The sequence below is a fragment of the Anolis carolinensis genome, chromosome 1 (genome assembly GCF_035594765.1).
Source record: "Anolis carolinensis isolate JA03-04 chromosome 1, rAnoCar3.1.pri, whole genome shotgun sequence".
NCBI classification, from domain to species: domain Eukaryota; kingdom Metazoa; phylum Chordata; class Lepidosauria; order Squamata; family Dactyloidae; genus Anolis; species Anolis carolinensis.
Genome location: NC_085841.1, coordinates 353,426,189 through 353,451,692, shown reverse-complemented (window position 1 = coordinate 353,451,692; position 25,504 = coordinate 353,426,189). Strand labels below are relative to the sequence as shown.

Genomic DNA, 25,504 nt, shown 5'->3' with positions numbered 1-25,504 from the left:
CATATATAGTCTGTCTCTCTATCCGTGGGTTTTTTTCTTAGCAGCAAAAATTGATCTAACTATAATGCAAAAAATGCATTATAGAAGACAAGAAATACACTGTTTTGGCAATGGTTTGATAATAGCAGCATTATATCAAAATTTATGGCATGGTTAAAGACTTTCGACAAATCTACCCAGTCAATTTTAAACAATTAATTTTAACCAAGCATTTTGTTGGTGTCAATGTTTTATGCTGTGTCCTGTATATTACAATATATGATTGTAAAGGTATTGTGTGTTAACTGTGCTTTGACTGTGTTGTATCCTGCCTCTGGCTGTGAGGAGAGGGGAGTAACAAATTATTACCGTATTTCTTCAATTGTAAGACGCTATCGATCATAAGACGCATCCTAATTTCATTACACCAACAACAACAAAAATACGGAAGATACACCTGCAATTTAAGGCGCACCCTGTTTTTAGAGATGTTAATCTAAATGAGTCTTTTGTTATTTATTCGTTCAGTCACTTCTGACTCTTTGTGACCTCATGGACCTACCCATGCCAGAGCTCCCTGTCGGCCATCACCACCCTCAGTTCCTTCAAGGTCAAGCCAGTCACTTCAAGGATATCATCCACCCATCTTGCCCTTGGTTGGCCCCTCTTCCTTTTTCATTTTCCCCGGCATCATTATCTTCTCTAAGCTTTCCTGTCTTCTTATTATGTGGCCAAAGTACTTCATCTTTGCCTCTAATATCCTTCCCTCCAGTAAGCAGCCGGGCTTTCTTTCCTGGAGTATGGACTTGTTGGATCTTCTCGTGGTCCAAGGCACTCAGAATTTTCCTCCAACATCACAGTTCAAAAGCGTCTATCTTCCTTCACTTATGGTCCAGCTCTTGCATCCATAGGTTACTACTGGGAATACCATTGTTTTAACTATGCAGACCTTCGTTGCCAGTGCGATGTCTCTGTTTTTCACTATTTTATTGAGATTGGTCATTGCTCTCCTCCCAAGAAATAAATGTCTTCTGATTTTCTGGCTGCAGTCTGCGTCTACAGTCATCTTCATGCCTAGAAATACAAAGTCTGCCACTGCTTCCACGTTTTCTCCCTCTATTTGCCAGTTATCAATCAGCCTATATTCTTGGGGTTTTTTTCTGTTTATCTGCAACCCAGCTTTTGCACTTTCTTCTTTCACCTTGGATATAAGGCTCCTCAGCTCCTCCTTGCTTTCAGCCATCAAAGTGGTATCAACTGCACATCTGAGGTTGTTAATGTTTCTTAGTGAGTCTTAGAATCAAAGAAATATATTGTTCTTGTTGTTGTTATTAACACACACACACACACACACACACATATATATATCTTCGTTGTTGTCCCAGTGTCATTGGAATCACTGCCTGCTTATTTTTTCCTTTCTTTGCAGCCCCATTTACACTGTCATATAATGCAGTTTCTGCATCTAGATTATCCACTTTAAATTGGATTATATGGCAGTGTAGATCCATCCTGAGAAGGCTACCTCACAGTATCTTCATGGCAATGGTGGGCAGGTTCTCTTTGTGGCTCTTTCTTTCCTTCCTCTGTTTCCTTCTCTCTTCTTTCTTTTTCTCTCTCTTGCTTTCCATTACACTTCTTTCTTTTTTCTTTCTTTCTTTCTTTCTTTCTTTCTTTCTTTCTTTTTCTCTTCCTTCCTCTTCACTTCTTTTTCTGTCTTTCCTTTATAACTTCCTTCCTTCTCTTTCTTTCTCTCTACTCATACCTTTTCTTCTTCCCTCCTTTTCCTTTCTTCTCTTGAAATAGAGCAATTTAAAATGGCCGCAAATAGTGAGATCCGAGCCACGGATAGCAAAACTTGAAGTGAGGATACCGAATTCTGATACACGGTTACTGGTCCTGGCAACAGACTGCCCTGTAGGTCTGTGTGAGACGAAGAAGCCTAATATTCCTGAATAAATCTCACCAAGTTGAAGAAGAAGCCAGTGTGGTATTTTATTCAATCGGCTGAAAGTGATGCCAGCCTGCGGTAATCTGCCAAAGTAAGATGAGATGCCATAACAGTGAAAACCAGACATTTTTATACAGTAAAATTCTTTGAAATTCCCACTCCTGCCCCGGCTGAGCTCTGTTTATGTCAGAGGCATTGGGGAACATTCCCTGCTCTTGATGCAGATTCCTGTTCTTCAATGGTGGACAAGGGGCAGGAGAGTCTGGGAGACAAAGGAAGGTCTTGAGTGGATTATCAGGTCCCAGCCGAGGGACAAACAAAGGTGGCCATTAGGTCCCATGGGTTTTATTGTCAAGATAATAGTGATGTGAGTCCCAAGTGAATGGGTCCAGTGCCTCTGGAGCTGCTGTCCAGCGAGTCCAAAAGCAGAAATTTTGTCCATGCTGATAGGATTAATGGTCAGTTCCTGGAAAAGGGGAAATGTCATTGTTGGATATGGAGCATGACCCCCTGGAGTACTGGATGGTCATGCCTTATGATGAATAAAGGTAATTTCAAGGCGGCTGAGACAAAGGATGGGTGGCCCAGGAAATAGATCCTGTCATCCTTTGCCCGGTAGAGAGTCCATAGGACCAGTAGAGATGGACCGGCCTGAAGGTGATGGGTGATTCGAGTCCTTCATATGTAGATGAAGCCCAGGAAGATAGCTGGATGCTGGATGAACTTCCCAGGTCTGGAAACGAGGACAAAAAGTCATCCCAGAGACTTGGTTACTGGCATGCTTTACCAAAGTTTTATATTAAGACATAAAATATAATAAGTAAATGCACACACACACACAAAAGGGCCTGTGGATATGGAGGGAACTCAACGAATTGGTAGTTTAGACTGATATCCACGGGGAAGGGGAAAACATACACAATAGATTCGTGAATGCCGGGGGAAACCCAGTGAATAGGCAAGTCCTGGTATCTGCAGGGGAGGTCAGGCCTAATTTCCAGGGCATCAGAAAACAAGCCTGCCTCCTCTTCCTTATGACACCCTTTTACATATTTATTTATTATTTATTTATTTCCAGCATTTATACCCCGCACTTCTCACCCGGGGGGACTCAGGGCAGCTTACAACAGTTGGCAACATTTAATGCCAAGAACATAATAATAAAACAAAAACAGTACATATCATCAATTAACACTAATATTATTATTATTATTATTATTATTATTATTAAAACTATAAAAATACATCATTAAAATACATTATAACAATTAAAACATATGTAAATTAGATCAATTTGTCTAAAAACCTCATGCTTCAGCCTTCAATCGGACCATTTATACATGGCTATCATGTGCCCTCTCAACCTTCTCTTCCTTAGACTAAGCAGACCCAGTTCTTTATGCCGTTCCTCATAGGACTTGTTTTCCAGGCCCTTGATCGTTTTAGTGGCCTTCCTCTGGACGCCTTCCAGGTTGTCAATATCTCTTTTGAATAGAATTGGACACAGTATTCCAGGTGAGGTCTAACCAAAGCAGAATACAGGACTCCATAGCCTTGAGGCAGGGTAAAGTGGTGTCAAATCGCATCAATTCTCCAGTTAGAGAGACACCCATTTTCCTTTCCCTCAGAGTGAGGTAAATATGAGGCGATTCCCTTCACCGCCTCCCCTCCTCCCCCTCCCTTTCCTCCGCTTTACGTCACAGCTCTCGGCCTCGCTGATTGGCCAGCGGGTTGTTATAAATAGTTGAGGGCGCGCGCGTGAGGGCGGACTCGGCCGTTGGAGCCGCTTCGTGTCGGAAGTCGATCGCAGTTTGTCTTTCTTCAGGGTCGGTTGTGGCGCCCATGATGTCGGGCACCCGAGCGGCGTCCAACGCTGGAGGCGTCGGCCTGAAGCGGATGCGGAGCGAGCCGGGCGGCAACCGGGTGACGGTGGTGCTGGGCTCGCAATGGGGGGACGAGGGCAAGGGCAAAGTGGTGGATCTCCTCGCCACAGAGGCCGACATCGTCTGCAGGTGCCAGGTGCGTGGCCTCCGCGACGGCGCCCTCTCGCAGCGGGCAGGGGAGTAGCAGCTTGCCCCATAGAAAGAAGGAAGGAAGGTTGCTTGCTTCCTGGTGGCTGTGGACCATTAAGACAGGAGTAGGACTTAGTGTAAAAGTTGGCATCCTATTTGAGCCCTCCCCTTTCTGACTTGTGTCAAGGCACAGGAGCAGTGGTGTATTTAAAAGTTGGCATCCCAATTGCTCTTGTATTAAGGCAGAGGAGTAGAACTTAGCTTAAAAGTTGGCATCCTGTTTGATCCTTCCTCTTTCTGACTTGTGTCAAGGCACAGGAGCAGCGATAAGTGCAAAAGTTGGCATCCCAACTGCTCTTGTATTAAGGCAGAGGAGTAAGGCTTAGTGTGAAAGTTTGTTTATTTATTTAATACATTTATATCCCGCCCTTCTCACCCCGAAGGGGACTCAGAGCGGCTTACAAATTAAATTTACTTACAATATTATATTATTAGCACAGCACAATACTGGCAATAAATTACTATATTGTACTATATCTATATATTGTAATATTAGTAATGTTACATGTAATATATAATATATAATTAATATTATTACATTGTATTAATAGTATTATATTGTATTACAAAACAATATCAATATATGCATATACAATATAATACTATATATTATTGTAAATTATATTGTATATATGTATATAAGTTGGCATCCTATTCGAGCCTTCTCCTTTCCAACTTGTGTCAAGGCAGAAGAGTGGGACTTAGTTTAAAAGTTGGCATCCTTTCTGACTTATGTCAAGGCAAAGGAGCTGCGATGAGTGTAAAAGTTGGCATCACAACTGGTCTTCTCTCCTTTTAACTTGTGGAGGAGCAGGATTTTATTCAAAAGTTGGCATCCCATCTGGTTCTCTTTAACTTTCAGTATATTAAGGCAGAGAAGTAGCAATGTGTTTAAAAGCTAGCAGCACATTTTGTCCTTCCCCTTCTAACATGGCGTGTGAAAGGAGCAGAGTCATGTTTTATCACTGGCACCACATCTGATCTCTGCCTTGGAGTGTGCTGGAGTCTCCTTTGGAGGTTTTAAAACACAGGCTGGGTGGCTATCTGCTGGGAGTGCTTGGGTTGTGTGTTTGACACAATGAGCTTGGATTGGTCTCCCCTTGTGTTCTTTTTCAACTCCACGATTCTATGTTTTTTCCTTATACATAGTATTTCCTATAACTGAAAAATGTACTCTTTCACTTTTAAAACTTTGTGCCAAATTGTTATCAGTCCTTGGTCTCGCTTTCCCTTCTGTCTTGTTCTCTTTCTGTCTCTTTTGTGCCGTTATTTGAGTGTTGTTTTGTTATAGCCTCGTGTTTTTCCTCTTCCTGTCTATGTTCAGTTGAGCTCCTGCTGTGCCCTTCTTCCAATCAAGGACCCACAAGCTTCACCTGCTTCTCAGGGCTACATGGGAATAGATAGGATCATGTTGGTTTCCTTTCCTGTATTCATCCACCCTGCTGCCCTGCAAGGTAGTAGAGTCTTAGAGCTTGTCAATGTTTTTAAGGATAATTTGATGACCTTTATGGTTTAACCTCTGCAGAATTAAACCTGGAGAGAAAAAGCGGGATATAAATAAACTCAATAATAATAACCTCTGCAGAGATTTGAACTGAGGCTACTTTCTTTCTTACCTGCCATATTTTCCATTTCTCCCTCCCACTTATTACATACAGTAATTTCTAACCCAAAATTTTCCACTGGAGTAACTGAGATAGTAATATTTTTGCTTTCTGGTGATTCAGTGTACACAAACATTGTTTTATGCACAACATTATTAAAATATTGTATATAAGAGCACCTGGTGGCACAGCGGGTTAAACTGCTGAACTTGCCGACCAAAAGGTTGCCAGGTTCAAATCCAGGGAATCCTGCTATTAGCCCCAGCGTCTGCCAACTTAGCAGTTCGAAAACATGCAAATGTGAGTAGATTGACAGGTACCGCTCCAGTGGGAAGGTAACGGCACTCCATGTAGTCATGCCGGCCACATGACCTTGGAGGCGTCTACGGACAACGGCGGCTCTTTGTCTTAGAAATTGAGATGAGCACCAACCCCCAGAGTCGGACACGACTAGACCTTTACCTTTTACTTATATAACATGGCCTTCAGGCTGAGTGTGTAAAGCCCTGGTTCCCAACATGCATCATGTGCCTCATAGGGGGGCAATTTGATTTTTCAGGGGGGTAATTCGAGAATGAGGGTTTTTTTTGCATTTCTTATGGTTCTAGGAGCCTCATATACACTATCTAAAATATATTTAAACATGCACATTTTATAAATAAAAATCAGAATGTACAGGCGGCCAGCTGATGAAAGTGGAGTGGGGGAAAGTACACATAGAGAAAACTGGTGAGAGTGTAGAGTGAATTAGAGAGTGCATGAACACAGAAAAGAGAGGCCACTTTCATTCCAAACACCCCAGTCCTCTCAGTGTTCTTTTAACATTATAAGCTATACAAAATATATCAACATATCTTTTTGTTCTGCATATGAATGTAGCAAGAAGTTTGTGAAAAAATCCAAAGCACAATTATTACTTTCATAAATAAGTCAATATTTTTGTTTGGAAATTAAAAGATGAACAGTCGCAAGAAAATTTTTGAATGTGAAAAATGTGATAATCTGCTAGATTGTGCAATTTGTAAAGAGGTAAAAGTTAAACCAATTCAGATTTCAAAGAAATCTAAGATCAAAGTGTATGAAATGTTTGAGATGGTACATGTTCAACTGGCTGGACCTTATAGTAAAAGTGAAGGTGGGTCTAGTTTGGTGCTGGTGGAAAGGTTAACCAGATTTTCATACATTTATTTTCTTAAGGAGAAAAGTGAAGTTCTACAACAAATTCAGAGGTGGGGGAGTATGGTGGAACATGTGCACGATAAACTTGTTGGTACACATTTTGACAATGAAATAGACATTTGTGATGATGAAATGAAGAAGTGATGTTAAGTTCAAAAGTATTCTTTCAAACCTTCTGAGGAAGGGATTGCAGAAAAGAGGTGATGGAAAAATGCATGTTGAAAGCACAATCTAGCAGATTATCACAAAATTAACGTCAGGTGACAGGATATTCTCGCATATTCTCACTAAATACACACAATGAAGTTGGATACTTAAATTACCCTGAATTCAATGCAGATTACTCAAATCAATTGTGCCTTGAATATTATTACTGCCCACGTGATAGGTGTTCTATTGCATTACCTTACTTTATGAAGCGTGAAGTGTTTTCATTAATAAAAGCCAGTACTTATCAGGTTTGAGCATAGAAATCTCACATTTTCTATTCCTGTGAATAGGAGTTCACTTTTTGAATATTAAGATTTATATGTCACGTGTGCGTCTGGGTCATGAGGATTTTCAAGATGCTTAGGAGGGGCATGGTAGGTGGGAACCACTAATATAAGGTATTTTTTAAAACAGAGATGAATTAAATGCTTAGATGTGAGTCCCTTTTCACTACGTCTATTTAAGTTTTTCTGAATCTGAAATACACAAGTACTTGTTATCTTTGGTAATTCAGAAAAGGGCTACTCAACTGGTATTTTTCCTTTTGGTTTCCTCCTCCCCCGCCTTCTTTCTGTGCAGTCTCTAATAGAAAGGAGCTCTCAGATCTCAGCCGCAGACTGAATGCCACTTGGGGAGAGAGGAAAAAAACAGCTCCCTGGCTATAGATAGAAACAGCTGAGCCTTGGTGATAAATGACACAAGATCCCGAGGTCCCAATGTGTGTGGCTCACTCTGAATCCGGTGCAGCAGGGCTACTGGGAATGGACACTTGTAGCAGGTGTTGGTTGATGGCCTTCTGCAAAGAGAAGGTTGCTGAAGGTGACAAGAAAACCACAGGAGGATTATTAGTAGCATTGCTGTGCCCAGTAGCCCTGGGAGGTTGGATGGGGCTCCCAATTTGGGGTGTTTCCGATGCTAATAGAAGATGAATTTATTTGCCCGGGTTTTTTCCTGATGGCGAAGCTTGCCAATTAACTCATGTAATGCTTTTAAAATATTTTTATATTTTATTTATTTATAGTATTTATACTCGCCCTTCTCACCCCACAGGGGATTCAGCGCTACTTACAAGTAGGCAACAATTCAATGCCATGTAAACAGACATACAAATAAAATAAGCATATACATTAAAAGCCATAAAATTAAAACATATAACATTAAGACAATTATTAAAACCACACAATCCAAAATTGTAATAATATATATTTAATCGAACAAAAGAAAAATAACAAAACTAATGTAAAGGCCATTAATAGAGTAATGAAGATAACAGAAAGCGGCATTAAATATATTTAGTAAAACTAGAGATATCGGATGTGGCATCATTCTAGAGCAGAGCTTATTAAACATGTTGTTGATATACTTTTTAGACATGCATAATTTCGTGACACAATAATTCAGTGTTATTAGCAAACTGGAAGTTAAACCAACCCCATATCAGAGAGATTGACACATACACACAGTACATTGTAATAATGAAATCTATGGGGACACAACATATTTTAGGAAAACCTTTCATTAATTGCTTGTTTCACATTGACTCAGGTTTCTTGTTACGTTCGTCGACACGCCTACACACTGTAGTTGACATATACTGCAACCGACTGTATGTGCTGTAACATACAATTTGGAAAGTTCTGTTCTAGAGACTTAAGTAGTGGGCTGGTGATGCCAGGTGCTCTCATTTAATGTATGCTATGATGGGAGTCTATTTTTCAATAAAGGAAATTTGTTGAACAGGCTAGTGCGAGGCTTGTGAATAATCTGATAATTTTTCCATTCGTAAAGCTACCTTGTGTGCTTAAAAAAGTTTTATTGGTTACTTGCCACTGTTTTCTTCATGGGTTCTTTTGTGCTGGTTTACTTTTAACTGTCAGAAAGTGCTTTGGGATTGCTTTTAAAAATAACAAGGTCAAGTGGTGTAAAAGCATTTTTGAATAAATTGCATTGTTCTGGACTAAGCTAGATGTGATGTCATGTTGTCTGTCTGATTCAGATATATAAGCAGGGCGGGGAGGTTTGGCTTTTGTTTTGATAATCAGATTAGTTTTGGGTAGAATTATGTTCATCTCCTTAGGCTGTGATATTCACCTAGGGTGCATCTATACTACAAATCAGTGCATCTTGACATCACTTTAATTTCCAGGGTTCAATGCTATGGAATCGTAGGATTTGTTGTTTTAAATGTTCTGTGGTCTTCTCTGCCAAAGAATTCTAATGTCTTACCAAACTACAAGCTCCAGGATGCTATAGCATTGAGTTGGTACAGCTAAAGTGGCATCAGACTGCATTATTTCTACATTATCACTAAATAAAATTAATTACATACTAATAAAACAATAATAAACAGTTTAAAAGCTATTTGCCCTCTAAAACAATTTAAAATATAAACATAATTTAAATCAGCCTGTTCCTGTTGATAAAACTAATAATTTAAAAATAGTAATTTTAAGGCAAACATGCAGGGAAGTTGTTAGGGTCATGCTTTGAATGTGCTTTTCCTGCTTCTTGGCAGGGGGTTGGACTGGAAGGCCGTGAGATCTCTTCCAACTCTGTGTTTCATGATTCTATGGTGCAGGATGATTAAAACTCTGTATGTTCTGGCTGTGGTATCCCATCCTTGCTTCCAAGACTTATTTAAAGAAAGCAGAAATGTGAGATTCAGTCATCCATTTTATATTAATGATAATAACTTTATTTTTATATCCCGCTACCATCTCCCTGAAGGGACTCTGGGCAGACCAAGCCCAGCATAAACAAAGATTATAAGCTAAAGCACAATTAGAAATATAATAACACATAAACAATTACACTAAAATAATTAAAAACAGCATAGTAAAAACATCATAACAATGTATCAACCACCATCAATAAACAATAAACCAGGACATGATGGGCCTGATTAGATTCAAGAGGGCAGGGTAAGGACTTGTGCAAAACGCAGACTATAGGGCCAAGGCTGGGGGTAAAGTGCTATTCTTTTTCCACATCATAAGCGAAACTTGGGAGTCATGTCTAACTTCTGTCATTCCTAAAACAAATTATTTCTATGAAAACAAATCTTTAGTCTTAAAACAAATTATCTACTGTGACACTAAGATAAAATTATTTTGTTTTGTAAGAAACTGCTGAAATACCTGTTGCCCTTCATGATTTAGTTTCAGTCTTGGCACAGTCTCTAACTAACTACTAGATAACAACAGGTCACTAATTTGCATTGTTCTGTTTAGGCAGGCTTAGGCTGGATGTATGGTACACTGCCCAGGATCGGATCCCAGCTTGTCTGCTTTGAATTGGATATATGAGTCTCCACTGCCATATAATCTGGGATGAGCAGATAATTTGGGATCAGATCCTGGGATATAGGGCAATGTGAAAGGGGCCTTGGTCAATTTTTACTATGAATTTTAAAAGACTTAGAATTTTTTTCCAAATTACATTCCTTCACATTGTAATTATATGCCTTAGGAAGTCATGGTTTAGGGAATACAAGTACGCCTCAGTTAAGAAAGGAGTTGTGTCCCCAGGCTTTATTCTTTAACAGAAACTTTGGTACCAGAGGTAGAAATTACATGGACATAATAGGGATAGCTTCCTTCACCACAAAGAAGATCAGCTCAATGTGTTTCAGCTATTTTTAATTCAAAACTAACAAATATGAAATGAAATGGCAAAGTCAGATAAATCAAACAAAAACATTTTGACTATTCTAGATACTGCTTGAAGGTTTCTTCCAAAATGCATCTCAGGATGATTATTTTCTTTTATCAGCCTCTCCTTATGGTTTCCATTTTGTTGATGAAACCTACAGGTCTGTGCTTTCTCAATGTGCCACGCTGCTGGTAGTTAATGTATATATCCCCCCGCTGAAGAGGAAACCACAAATCAGAGCCCAGTGATCCGATTTGGAAATGTATGTTGGTGATCGCATAATGCAGAACTCAAATGCTTCTGTCATTTTGGGAGGAGACTTTAACGCTAAGATGCGCCCAAATCTTGCTTTATAGCAAGACTCTCCCTCCCGAGCCTGATCATGATCTACTCCTTATGCTATAATATTGAAACCTGGAAATTTTTTTATCTAATTTATTCATTTCCGGTTGTGTTTTTAGTGCCCAATTCCCATTTTTATTATTAATATATCTTTATATTTAACCCAATTTTCCCACCCTATTCTTCTTCTTTCCTCTAATGGTGATATCCATAATGGTGTTTTTTCGTATAACTTTTTATATATATTTCTCCCATATCTTAAGAATTGAGGTCCTTATAAAATGAAATTAATTTCTATCTTCTTTTTTTTCATACCAGAGATAAGAGTGCCACCCTAATCTCAGGTCTATTCCCTTCAGATTCAAAATTTTGCTATTTTCAAGTTTTGCCCAATCTTTGGCCCACAATAGTGCTGCCGCCTCAAAGTATACTTTTAAATCGGGTGTAGCTAGACCTCCCCTCTTTCTTTCATCAATCATGTATTTTACTTCAGTTCTGGGTTTCTTTTTTATTTTTTGGCAAATAAACTTCATTATATCTCTATGTCAAAAAAAAAAAAAAAAAAAAAGGCCGGCCAGAATCCTGAACGGGATCTTGTTAACAGCTTGTTTATTTTAACTTCTTTTGTACCGCAGGTTGTATGTTGTATGTATGTCTATGTGCTAAATGTTTTGATACGGCCGATGGGCTAATCAATAAAATGTGATTGATCTCAGGATGATTATTTTCTTTTATCAGCCTCTCCTTATGGTTTCCATTTTGTTGATGAAACCTACAGGTCTGTGCTTTCTCAATGTGCCAGGGTAGCTAGGTTTTTTTTTTTTTTTTTTTTGAAGCAGGCTGATCTACTTTCTCCCTCTTTTTCCCTGTTCTTTATACATCTTCAGTTAGTGATTCTGAAGTCAGCTGTTTACACCTTGTCTGTTATATGTAAGTTACAGTAGGATGACCCAGACCAGAATCCCATTCTTACCAGGTCAAGATTTTATTACATTGTTTATTGTTGACAAACTGCTGCAACCCAACACGGCAAGTCTGCGCTTTTCTAGCCCTCATTCACTATCCTTCCAATCCCAGTGTTGCAAAATAAAACATTTTTTGTCTAGACAGAAGACAAGATACTGATGGAGGGGATATGCGAGCTTTTGGAAAAAGGAGTTTGTTTGACAGAGACTTTGTTAATTGAGGCATATCTGTATAAGCTGTTGGTGAACTTTTACATTTTATGTAAATCTGTACTTTCAGATTTGCATTGAACATTTTCTGTTGTCAGTATGTCAATAAGGTCATTTATGTAGCACAGTTCAAAATATGCACTTCCTTTTTTCTTAGTGATGCAGTTCTGTTGTACCAGAAATGTCATACTGAAAGTGAGGCATTCTTCTGACTAGGTTTGTGGCATGGAGATAAACACAAATCGGCAGGAAGTTAAGATACACACTCAAAGTAGCATTCAAGTTCAAAAGAAACAAAAAAAATGAAAGTTCATCAGAAAAGTTGACTGAGTTATAGCCCTTTATTGAGTTTAAATCTCTTTATGATGTTGAATTTAATTTAAAAATATAATGGACTTGCAGATAGAATCTATTCCACAGAGTAGTAAAAAAAACCACTCCAAGGGAAACCAATTGGCTAATGATTAATTTAAGTAAGCTAGAAAGAGAAAGAAGACTTTGTTTTAACAAGGAGCCAATTTCTCTGAACAATGAGAACAAAAAGAAACACACGTTCTGGTTAAAACAAGTAATCGACAATGCATGCAAATAATGTTTTAGCAGTATTTCCCCTAAAGCTCTTTTTAGGTTAATATATATGTATTTAAAGTTATGGTTTAAACAGTCCTAAAACGATTGACTGCCTGTCTGCATCAAGTTTCTAGGAAAGAAAGAAATGGTTGTTGAATGACTTCCTTGATGTGCTCTCACTTAGAAGGAAATCAGCCAGATAGATTAAATGTACTTTAAAAAAAAGTATTTTTTAATTCAAGAAAATACAAAACAATACACACAAACAAGTTTTTAGATATATGGAACTATTAAAACTACACAACTGCATACTGTTACAACCACTGGTAATTGATTATGAAAAAACTAGACAAAAAGAAAACACATAGACAACTCTGCTTTTTTGTGGGGAACAGTGTAACTTGAAGGCCTTAGTTAAAGAAAATAGAAATATGTGAACAAACAAAATCTGCAGTTGTTATTAAAATAAATGTATTTGCCAGAGGTTTGCAAGGCACTCAATAAAATGTCACTTAAAACAGTTTGTAGTGCTTGACCTTGGAGTATCTTGCAGTTCTGTATGCAAAAGAAATAAAAAATAGTGATACAGTACCATTATTTAGACTATATTTCTTCTCATGTCACTTAAAAGTCAGCATAATTCTGAGAAAAGCCTTCAGAGCAGAAAGTTACAAGTAGATTAAAATTAACATTAAATGAAATTTGAATTCTAAAGTTTTGTAGGTACATTACTTAAGACAACTCATTTCCAGTATTTTGTAGGAATCATTAGGAAATGTTTCTCTGAAGGAGAAAATCCAGGTGGCCCCGCTCTAGAAATAAGTCAATCATCAGCTAAGACAACAGTCCTACATGTACTTACCTGGGAAGAAGATATTTAAATGTTATGTAACCCTAGTGCCCATTTGCCATTGTGCTTCGTCTTCCCTCCATTATACTCCATCACAGGTTGGGGGGGGGGGGTCCCCTGTGAGACTATAGTGGGATTGTGACCTGATTCTGCAGTTCTCTCAGTGGATCCACCTTCTTGGAAACACAATGGTGACGAAGCATTATATGGGGACTTTCTTCAAAGAGAGCATGCATTAATTAGATTGTGCAATAAATTGTATAGCTGTTTGCTTTCAAGTTGTTCTGAGCAATGGTGACTGAAGATAAACCTATTACAGGGTTGTCTTGCCAGTTTGCCCAGATTTGTTCAGAAGAGGCTTGCCATTGCCTTTCTCTGAGGCTGAGAGAGGGCCATTTACCCAAGGTCACCCAGTGAGTTTCATGGTTGACTGTGTACCCAGGTCTCTAGAGTCACAGTCCCAACACTCAAATCACAACACTTCATCCATTCTTTCTGTCTTACCACTCTCCTAGGTACATCTATAAAGGTGATATTGTGACTCAACCGATGTCCTGGACTTCAGCTTCCAGAATTCCTGGCCAATTGGACAAACTGGCTTCTGGAAATCGGGATCCCAAAATTCTGGAGGGCTACACACTTGACATCTCTGATCTAGACGAAGGAACATTGGGAAAGGGCCTTTTTGGTGGCTGCTCTCAGGCTTTGGGATTTTTTCCAAGATAGGTTAGATTGCCACCATACCCGTTATTGTTCTGCAGGCAGGCTGTTTAAAAATAAAATAAGCAGGACTAAAGGCTAGCTGCTCAAGGGGATGAAGTCTCGCAGAATTATACTATACTTTGCCATTTTTAAGAATTATGTTTTTAACTCATTTTAATGTTATGGACAGTTTTATTTTAAACTTTTAGCTGTGTCTCTTGATTGTTCTAAGCTGTCTTGAATCCCAAACCAGGGAAAATTTGGGATATAAGTAAATAAGAAACCCCCACATCTCTGCTGCAAAAAGCTTGCAATTTATTTTCTGAAAGTGGAAGGCAGGAAAAAAGAGGGATGAAGTTGGTAATGATGTGATGTGGATGTACATCGTGAAGATTCTAAAGTGTTGTTTCAGTCCTTTTTTTAGAGTTTTTGGCTGTGGTCTCCTTAATGTTAAATGAATTGGAAAAAATTAACTTTCTTGTATAGTATTAATATATTGAATCAGACTTATTTCTTGTATCTGTCTTGCCTTTAAGGAAGTCAGTCATGTAGGGATTTCCCATTTTGTCCACACATACAATAACTTTATACTGTATATCCTTTTAGGGATCCTTCTTTAAACCAGAAAAACTGTAGAAAGGAAGAAAGAAAACACCTGTTAGGCACTAAGTTGCTTGTGAATAACAAGACTCACTTGTGGAGGGGTTTTTCATCTGTGGAGGATTTAAAACTACATGGTGACACTGCTATTTTAAACTTGGGCTTCTCCTTTGGGTACTGATAAATTTGCTTCACGATCACCAGTATTATATGAGAAGGTCAAGTTTAAAGTTACCAGAGCGCAGTGAGAAAACAAGGCTGGCTTTCAGTATCCTTCACGGAAAGAAGTTTATTATCCTGGGTAACAATTGACTAGTCAGTAACTGATGTCTCCGTTGTCAAATTCATATGGTTTGCCTTTCTCATATTTGTAGGTAATAATTTCCGGGGGGGGGGGGGCAGGGAAAGGGGGTTTATTATGAAGGATGAAAAGGAACTGAGACATTTCTGGAAGTGAAGTTTAATTCAGACTGTACTGCTGAAATCTTGGAGGGAGAGACAATAAGAGGTTGTTGTAACCAAGTGTATATTCTAATTTAGTGTAGATTTTTCATCTCTTTTACAGACATAAATACAAAATACATCTTATATCAAATCTATACAACAGTGGCTTTTTGACTGTTTTGTACTGTTGTATCTGTTAAGAGTACAAGTTGAGTATCCCTTACCTCAAAAGTGTTTTGGATTTTGGTTTTTTAAATTATTTTGAAATATGTGTTTTTGCAATATGCGTCCATAATGGGATACCTTGGAGATAGGACCCAGGTCTAAACATTAATTCATTTATGTTTCATATTCACCTATACATATAGCCTGAAAGTAACCTTATACAATATTTTAAAATAGTTTTGTGCATGAAACAAAGTACCTGTACATTAAACCATTGGGAAGCAAAGCTGTCTCTTTCTGAATCACCCATGTGAACAAGAATGGCATTTTGGATTTCAGAATTTTGGATAAAGGATGCTTTCCCATATTTAAAACAAAATATAGGTTTGGCATTATTGTATAGTCTCATGACAGCAAAATCATAGAGTTGGAAGAGATCACATGGGCCATCTAGTCCAGCCCCCTGCCATGCAGGAAAAGCTCAAAGATAGTCATCCAGCCCTTTTTAAAAAGCTTCCAAGGAAGGTGCTATTCCAAAAATGTGCTATGTATCTCTTTGGACTAAGACTCCAGGTGACTTTGGGCAGGTCAGATTGTTGCAACCTAGGAGGAAAGCAATAACAATCTGTCTCTGAATAAACCTTGCCAAGAAATCTCTGACATAAGGTGAAGTCAACTGGAAGATTTATAACATCAATAGTGGTTAAGAAATTCAATAAAGAAATTTGATTCCTAGCATATTGTCTTCATCCCAGTGATCTCTGCTAGATGTCATGTGATATCTGCATATCACCTCAATCCTGCAATATCCATTTTGGGCCCAAATGTAATTTAAGACTGAATCACTTAAAGCACCTATCGTAGCAAAACACTTTTGAGCTCTGATGCTACTTATTTCTCTCTCTCTCTCTCTCTCTCTCTCTCTCCCACACACACACACACACACACACAGACACACATTTTTAAAAACTATACCATGATGGAGAATTCAAACATTTGCCCATTTTTGAGTAAGTACTTCAAATCATAGACACTTGGAATTGAAAGGGACCACGGGAACCATCTATTCCAACCTATGTAATGAAGAAAAACACAATTAAAGCACTTATGAAAAGAACTTGACCCTTACAGGGGTATCTCTTGCCTTTGCATCTCTTACGGGATTAACACAGCTGTTTCCTTTTCAAGGATTATTTTCTCTGAAAGTCAAACCATGCTTCATTTTTCCTTGGTGGTTATATGTACATAAAGGTTGCACAGCTGGAGAAAAAAGGTTGTGCAATTTTATTAACTTCTTTTTTGCTAGAGTGTTCCACTAGGAGGTTTCTGGCCAGCAGCTAAAATGCTCATACTGTATATATTTTTTTAATCGTGCAGAGGTTTTAAATCAGAAGCTGCACTAATACCTACCTAATGAGGGAGTTGTACTGAGAAATTTCTTGCTTTGGCAGTGAGTTTGAACAAAACCAGTGGTTCTCAAAATGTGGTTCTTTTTTCTTTTGGACTTCAGCTTCCCAAATCCTTGACTTTTGGCCAAGATGACCGAGGCCTCTTCTACACTGCTATATAATCCAGATAATCAAAGCAAATAATCCACATTGTCTGCTTTGAACTAGATTATATAGATTATATGAGTCTACTCTGCCATATAAACCAGTTCAAATCAATGTAGAAGGGGCCTGAGACTTCTTGGACTTGAAGTTCAAAACACCTGTAAAATCTAAATTAGAGAACCACTGGACTAGAGTGCCTATGATGTCCTGGTTTATTCTGTGTGTCATTAGTTCATGTGAGCCATCTTGAGCAGTGGCATATAGATTTTGGAAATAATTTAAAAAGTATAGGGAAAGGATGCAACTCTACTGGACCTAGACTCAAGACAAAAAACCTATGCTTCTGTATGTAGGAGTATATCTAATTGCACTTAATAGAGCTTATTTCTAAGTAGACACATATAAGATTACAATGTAACTCAGTAAGACATTAGTTCCCCTGAATTTCACTGGAATAATATTTGATATAATAAATTTGCCCCTGTGGGAATTGTATTTTGTGCTGGATCTACTTTTCCCATATATTAGTCCATTTTAAGATATAATATTTAAAATAATGAAAACTTGGCCACAAACTTGGGATCCAAATGGATTTGTTCTTTACTGATAAAAAAAGAGTGTATAAATTATTTAACTTTTTTTGGCAGGGTGGAAATAATGCAGGCCACACTGTTGTTGTCGATGGGAAAGAATATGATTTTCACCTCTTTCCTAGTGGTATAATTAATCCAAAGGCCATTTCATTTATCGGTAAGTATTACTGTCTAGTTTGTAGATTTTAGGCTCTAGTTTGAAAATAGTGTTTCAACACAAGCAGCTCTGTCTTTAATTGTAGTCGTGGATATCTTGGTCCAGCATGTTAGCTGACTAGAACTAAGGGGAGTTACAATCCAACAGCTTCTGCAATACCCCACTTTGCTGTCTGTAACCGGATTGCTTTCTTGCAATATGAGATACTGATCTATACAAGTGAGATGGATTTTTTAAAAAATCAGGCATTTGTTTGATTCCTGTACTCATTTTCAGACTTGAAGCACGATGCCAAATATATTGTACTGTTATTTGTGGAATGTGTGATTTCATTTGAAGTTGGATGAATGACTCATTTGAAATGACACTATCAGATTATTTTTAAAAGGAGAGTTTTGCACTAGATTCATATGTGATGGGGAAGCAGCTTCTGCTTTCCTTGACTTAGTGAAATTTGATCACTTTGGTTGATGTTAAGCAAGCAAAGAAGTCTTAAGAGCTTAAGTACAGGTATAACAGTCACTAATGTCGCAGGGCATTGATTTCCTCCGTATCACTCCATCGGTGAGGACCAGTGAAATATTCCTCATGTAGGGTAACTCTTAGCAGTTTTCATTTCATTGTTACCTTGTCTTCTAGCCTTGCTGGCAAAGTGGCTTGTGGAAAGAAGGCAAATGTTTGTAGGAATGGAGGGAATTATGGCAGACGTTTTGGGAATTGTTGTCTTTTGTAGGACCAATCCATAACAACCTTGAATCCACCTCAAATTCCACTTTGTGAGAAAGGTGGGATATAAATCTATTAATTCCATCACTCAACCGATCACCTTAATTTAAGATTTCAGTTTGGAGGGGATGGAAAACATTTTTGACCCAATTGTATTTCCAAATGTTTTGTGTAAGGCTGTTAAAGATGACTGTTTGATTTCCTATTTCTTAAAAAACAAACTTTGTTAAGAATTGGGAACTCTTTGAACTTTGGGGGAAGAAGGGAAAGCATTTTAGAATAGGCTCCATAATTTGGGCTTTGTTAGAATGTGTGTAGATTTTGGGAAAGGGAGAGAGGGAAAGCAATAATATCAATGATTTGTATTTGATCTTGATTAAAAATGTAATTTACGCAATATGACTGTTAAAAAAGTTTTTGAAAGTAAAAATAAAATAAAAAACTTTATGTGTGTAACTTCTAGGAAATGGGGTAGTTATACATCTGCCAGGCTTATTTGAAGAAGCTGAAAAAAACGAGAAAAAAGGTATGTATCTAATACGTAGATCATGTTTTCTTTAACATATGGGTTTTCCTCTTTTGTGGAAGTTTTAATAAATTTTATAGCAGAAAAAAATGGTCCACTGATAATTGTGGTGTCTAATGTTGTGGAAGACTATCTACCAATTGTATAAAAATCTTGCCACAGAGCCTGTCTTTTTGAATGTAGCAAGTAATATTTCAAGCAAATAAAAAGGGGAAAAAACATATGCTACAGCTCTAATTCTAAAGGAGGCTTTATGTGATATTAGCCTTTCGCTGCTTTGGTACACTTTGTGGGGAAAATCTGTGGGCAAGGGATTGTTGCTAACTTTGTGAACTTTGCCTTCTTTACAAAGCCACCTAAAGGCTGCACTCCACAGATGATTTTATCTGCTTCTGCTCATGATTAGAGGCTAAGAAAACTGCATGAACACTGCTCTGGGTCTTTGGGGGACAGACCCTTTGTAATTGGCATTGCATTTCTTCTGACAGGTTTAAAAGATTGGGAGAAAAGACTCATTATATCTGACAGAGCACATATTGGTAAGTGTTGACTCGGACAAGAAAACCTTCATACAAACAGTTAATATTTTGTGAATTTTATTTACCACCCAGATTCATTATTTCCTCTAAGTAGAGTTATATTTGTGAGTGCTCATAGTTAAGTAATCCATAGTTAATTCATTCAACATCATAAATAAGAATTACTTTTCCCACATCATATATAATTCTTTTACTTTAACAAATGATGTTACTAATAATTGTATATGCTTATTTAACTTAGTTCCTTTGTTGCAGCAAAATCATAATGGTGCATGTGATATCTGAAAAGCATTTTCCTGTCCTTTGACTCTTTTCCCTGTGGCTTTTCTTCTGCCATACAGTGTTTGATTTTCACCAGGCAGTTGATGGACTTCAAGAAGTGCAGCGGCAAGCACAAGAGGGGAAAAAGTAATTATATATCTTGGTATACATGAATTTTGCTACTAGATGTGGCGTAAGTCAGAAAAATAAATGCCAAACACATTAATGTTCATCATATAAAAATTCTGCAACTTTTTAGAGGCACTGCCTTTGCATGGACAAGTTCTAAATTTACAGGGAGCCCAGATGGCAGAGTAACATGTTGGTCTTAAATGTAGCATGCTTAGATCTTGGTTTGGATATGAGTTGTGTTGTATTGGTAACTCCAATAGGAAGGGCTCCTGCTGATAGAATTCTGATTTTTAAAAATTATACTCATTTTCTACCATTCCTAGAAACAGATCAGGAATAGGGGCGCAGTGGTTTCTGATATTACTCCCTCAAACCCTGCATGTTTCCTTTAGTGTTGATGATACTACTGTTTCACCTGACATTTAATATACCTGCATTCCCTATATAGATCCATAAAGCTCTGTCCCCTTGGGCCCATCCCAATATGTTTTGTATTAAGACTTATCCGATAGAGATTCGGTTTCTCTTGGCCCTTTGTTTTCTTTTTCAGTGCCAGGAATTTACTCTGTAGGTAGTTAGACCTTGGCGTCTGCTGGTAGACTCTTTGAATTACTAAATTGCTTTTGCACATAGAACTGGGGTGGGCAACTTCACTGGGAATCATTCTCTGTTTCTAGAATGCATATGTACCTTAATGGTGTCACAGTTTCTACATAAATCTTAATGGTTTCCTTGCAAGCCCAATGTGTCCCTGATTCTGCTGGGGTATAAAATTTTTCCGAAAGAAATACAGAAAATCAGGTGGTGACAGAAACCTGGTGGTGGTGGGAAATACACACTTCAGTAGTTATTTACTCATTTGTAACTAAAATATAACAAGCTATTTATCTGATTGCAAAGGAGAAATTGAACATTAAGGAGCCACTAGGGATTGAATAGGAACCAATTGACTTAGATAGGGTGATGTAGTGGTTTGAGTGTTAGACTTTAATGCTGGAAATCAGGGTTCAAGTACTTTAGAAACCTTCTGGGTGATTTTGTGCAAGTTGCAACCAGCCTCTGAAGAAAGCAAATCTTTCCATGAACACCCTGTAATAGAGTCACCTTACAATACTGAAATGAAGATAACTTGATGGTACACAATCAAGTTATCTTTCTGGCTGCGTTTGCCACTTGCTATTGAAACAGTAATCTTCTTATTGTTGGACGGCACTGTGAGAGTTGAAAGTCATGTTCCTATGGGTTCTCTTGTTGTTATGTTTGCTGTTTATCTGCTATAAGTAAAAATTGAGAAATAACAACCTCAGTTGGGGTGGGGGGAGTTACAGGGGAGGTAGGTGAATCAGTTTACAAATATGTTCATCCTGAGTTGAGGTAAATGCTAACATTTTCAATACCCTGCCAAAGCAAAAGCCCTGAAACAAACAGATTGCATCTCTTACGGCAGGCATAGTGATATGAGCTATAATAGAAGAGATTTAAGAGGGTTTTTATAGATTTGGAATTGATTAAAATAGCATGCAAGACCTGCCCATTTGTTTAAATGATGCAGTTTCTGCTTGTAATCTGCATTATTGTTGCACCATTGGTTAGTTGATGTGGACCTGGAGAAACAGCTGCAATTGGCAAACTAGATCAGATAGGGTCTTCAATATTTTTGCACAGTTATGAGTTGTTAATGCTCAACCAGAATTAATATGAAGCCAGTCTGCCCTTCTGCGTCAGAAATAACATTGCATTGGCAGTTGCTAAGAAAAATCCGTACACACAATGCATTTCATCCATTCTACTTCACTGCTTGTATGTATATTTCCCTAGGCACATGAATTATTCTGCATGTTTTATTGTAGTACGTCTGCAGATTGTTGTGCCTCTTTTTGTGTATGCATGAAGCTGTGCATAAAGAAAATATGAGCTCTAAGAAGAAGGGATTTCTCCAGGGTAGGATCAAACCTGTCCACCATTGCTGGTGATTGGGAAGAGCTCCTGGTGTCTTAAAAAACTGTGGCTGTACTGACATGCATGTTTCTTTTTCTCCCAGCCCATGCCAGCCAAGCCCCTGTTTTGCCTGTTACATTAGATAGGTCAGTGAGCTGGAAAGTGATATCCTGTTGACCTATTTAGAACAGTCCTGAAAATCTGGCAGTGAGGTACTGAAAACATGCAAATGTGCAGCAGCCTCAGATATAGGCCTGCATAGAATGGTGTAAAAAGTGTTCTGTAAAGATAGTGGTGTATTTGCTGAAATAAAAAAGTTGTACTTGCAGAATAAAGCTTTCTGTAATTGAAAATGTATGACCAACCCCTAGCTTTCCAAACTCTGTGTCATGACACATTAGTATGTTGGCTGCAGTGTGCAAGTGTGTTACACAAACGTAAAAAGGAGCCCCTGAGTATGTAAAATAAGTAATAAATCATCTATATAAATATATGTAAATGAAAGGTTTTAATGAGATCTGTTGTGTCCCCCTACATTTAATTATTGCAATTTATATATACATCCATATCTCTTATAAGGGGTTTTAACCTGTGGTTTGCAAGTAAAAGTGAATTACTGTGTCACAAAATGATGCATGTCTAAAAAGTGTGCCACCAACATGAAATGTTTGGAAAGCTCTACCCTATTGGATCTGAGGTCTAGAGAAAGATGTTGCAAAGGGAAGGATGAAATCTGTTATCTGGCTTTCCTTAGATCTGGTTAGGAAGTAGTTTAGGCAATAGAAATGTGGGAATGGTTAGGAAACCTCATGATATTTCATCCTTTATAATTGATCCCTATGCTTCTTGTTGGCTTTTCTGTAAGATAGAATGGTGTCAAATATAAAAAAACGGCAAGGTTGAATATGCTGCTTCAACATATTGTTTATCTATGGGAAGTGGTCTATAAATTGCTTGAATAAGCAAATAATACATTTATCGGGAATCCTACAGCCACTGTTTCGTGACTCCTGTCTGTTTTATACATGATAGATCTTGAAATAATGAATTGGGCCAGAAATGCACCATTGGGACGACCACTCTTTCATTTAAAATGGATTTCATCTTCTCCCAAAAGAAATGGGAATTGGGTATGCAAGGGAGTGTCCCCCTTTTCTTGTATATTTATAGAAAATATGGTGTTTTCTGCATCTTGGTGCCTGCGTGTTGAGTATCAACACAAATACCTTCTTTTGTAGAATTGTTGAAGATGCAGAAGTCCTCTCCTTTGCATCAAGCATAAAAAAGTCACACACCATTTAAAATACAAATTGTCATGGGTTTCATGGCTCTGAAAAGGTTGGAGACCATTGATGGCTCATTGCTTTCCTTCCAGTATCTGAAATGATACCAACACTGAAAGAAGTCAGGGTAAAATCCTATGTTTTAGGATTTTAATTATAAATTGAAAAATATTATTCCAAACTAGTTTATCATGAAACAAAAATGTATCATGAGGTATTTTAGTGCAGTGTATGATGCTATTTATTTATCTTCTTTCCCTAGCATTGGCACAACAAAGAAAGGAATTGGACCAACCTATTCTTCCAAAGCTGCACGAACAGGTCTTCGAGTTTGTGATCTTCTTGCAGACTTTGATGAATTTTCTTCCAGGTATCCTGCTGAAATACATCAACTAGAAGTTATACTTTTGGGGTGGAAATTTCTGCTTTGCAGTTTTTTCATAAAACTTTATTGCAAACTCCTTAAACACAGGGGGGTATATAGGATCTATTCAATATAAAAGTGTATAAATGTCATTATGGGGGAAAGAAGGGATATAAATCCAATAGATAAGACTGTTATTTCATATGAACAGAGTTTTGGGAATTGTGTATAGCAGAACTTCTGCTAGTATTAATGGGATACAACTTGGACCATCCTCTTCAGTTGGTATGACCTTTGTTAGAGAATCATTTGTCTTGCGGCATTCTGTGCCTTGTAGTCAGGGGCTGTTAAACAGGAAAAATCACTTGTTAAATACTCTGCATGTGTTTTTCTAAGTTGTTGATATTTTACAGATTTAAGAATCTGGCTCATCAGTACAAGTCAATGTTTCCTTCTTTAGAAATTGATATAGAAGGACAACTGAAAAAACTGAAGGTAAACCTCTGATTCTTCTGTTTTAAGGCTTGAGTTGGGATAGGATGGAATTACTGTTTGGAGAAGGAGATAAATATTATAAAATGTATAACTGTTCTTCATTTTCTAAAAATAGTGAAGATAGAATTGACGTGTTTGAAAATTGAAATACAAAGGTCAATGGAATGGCAAGCACAGCATAGTGCTTTGAATTTATACGCTACTTTTATAGTAGGAAAGATAGACATGGCAGTACATTAGCAAAAACATTCCATTATTAAAATACCATTTACAGTTTGTGCATTGGGTGATACTGGTACTTCATTAGGTAATAGAATTGTGCAGGAAAAGCATGTGGTATCTATGAGAGTTAAGCCAAAACATTTTAGAGAAATTGGATGAGTTCACATATTCATGCCCATAATTTAATTGCAGTATTCAGTGATGGCATGCATTTGTAATGCAGATTAACACCACAGAAGGATTTTCCTCCAGCTGTGAATCATTGAAAGAGCTATCGTCATGTCTGAATCAACCTTTACATAGGAGGTGTTTAGGACAGAGTCATCTGTTATGACAGCAGCCTTCAGCAAGTGGAAAAGCAGGAGCCATAAATGTGCTAATCTGTTTGCTTATTTGCTAGACATTAAGGTTGGACAGACAGTTTGTTTTTGCTCTGTTTGGCTCTGTAGCTTGTGCAGTTTTGCTTAGGTTTGTTTGAATGACTCTTTAGGTAACAATGACGGTATCTGTGATAAGTGCCTCTTAGTGTCATTAGGATTGTAAAGAGAGTGTCAAGGGTCATCCCAAGATAAGAGTCTGCTGGGACTTTCAGTCACAGCAGACAAGGAGCGCATGTACATTGTAAAATTAATACAATTTGAAACCACTTTAGCTGCCATGGTTCAGTGCTATGGGATTACTGGAGTTGTAGAGTTACAAAGTCTTTAGCCTACTGTGCCAAAGAGTACTGGTGTCCCACCAAAATACAAACTTCAGGATACCATAGCACTGAGCTATGGCAATTAAACTGGTGTCAAACTGCTTTAATTCTGCATTGTAGGCACACCAAGGATATGTATTTATTGGATACAAAGCTAGACTACTCCAGGACTCTCTCTGATGTTGCCTTTTAGGTGCACTTGTTTGAGTTACTATAAAGTGTTGACATTTTAAACCATAATGGAAATAGTTTGAAAATGTAAAAGATCATTTGGAGTCATGCACTGTTTTACCTTTGAGATAGCTGAATACAAAGCAGGATGCATGTATAGGTCATTCTAGATTTGGACTGGAGCAGCTCATCTTTGAAAAATATCTTGTGAAAATGTCTCTCATAATATTCAGCTGGATCAATTTGACCTTTCCCAATGACCTAGAAATTTTTACATACACTCTGGTTTGGCTTTCAATGGACATTTATCCTTGGCATACATAGAACTAATCTGATAGAAACCTTTGATC

At 37.8% G+C, this 25,504-nt stretch overlaps 1 protein-coding gene across 1 annotated transcript in view; it reads left to right on the top strand.

Moving 5' to 3' along the window:
* Nucleotides 1-3,684: 3,684 nt before the first annotated feature.
* Nucleotides 3,685-25,504, top strand: part of adss1 (adenylosuccinate synthase 1) — a 33,431-nt gene continuing 11,611 nt past the window's right edge. The window contains exons 1-7 of the mRNA XM_003214292.3: nucleotides 3,685-3,949; nucleotides 17,695-17,797; nucleotides 18,987-19,049; nucleotides 19,538-19,588; nucleotides 19,930-19,996; nucleotides 23,465-23,572; nucleotides 23,980-24,061. Of these exons, the coding sequence (XP_003214340.2) occupies nucleotides 3,773-3,949; nucleotides 17,695-17,797; nucleotides 18,987-19,049; nucleotides 19,538-19,588; nucleotides 19,930-19,996; nucleotides 23,465-23,572; nucleotides 23,980-24,061 (651 nt within the window). The 5' untranslated portion in view covers nucleotides 3,685-3,772. The remainder of the gene's footprint in view (nucleotides 3,950-17,694; nucleotides 17,798-18,986; nucleotides 19,050-19,537; nucleotides 19,589-19,929; nucleotides 19,997-23,464; nucleotides 23,573-23,979; nucleotides 24,062-25,504) is intronic.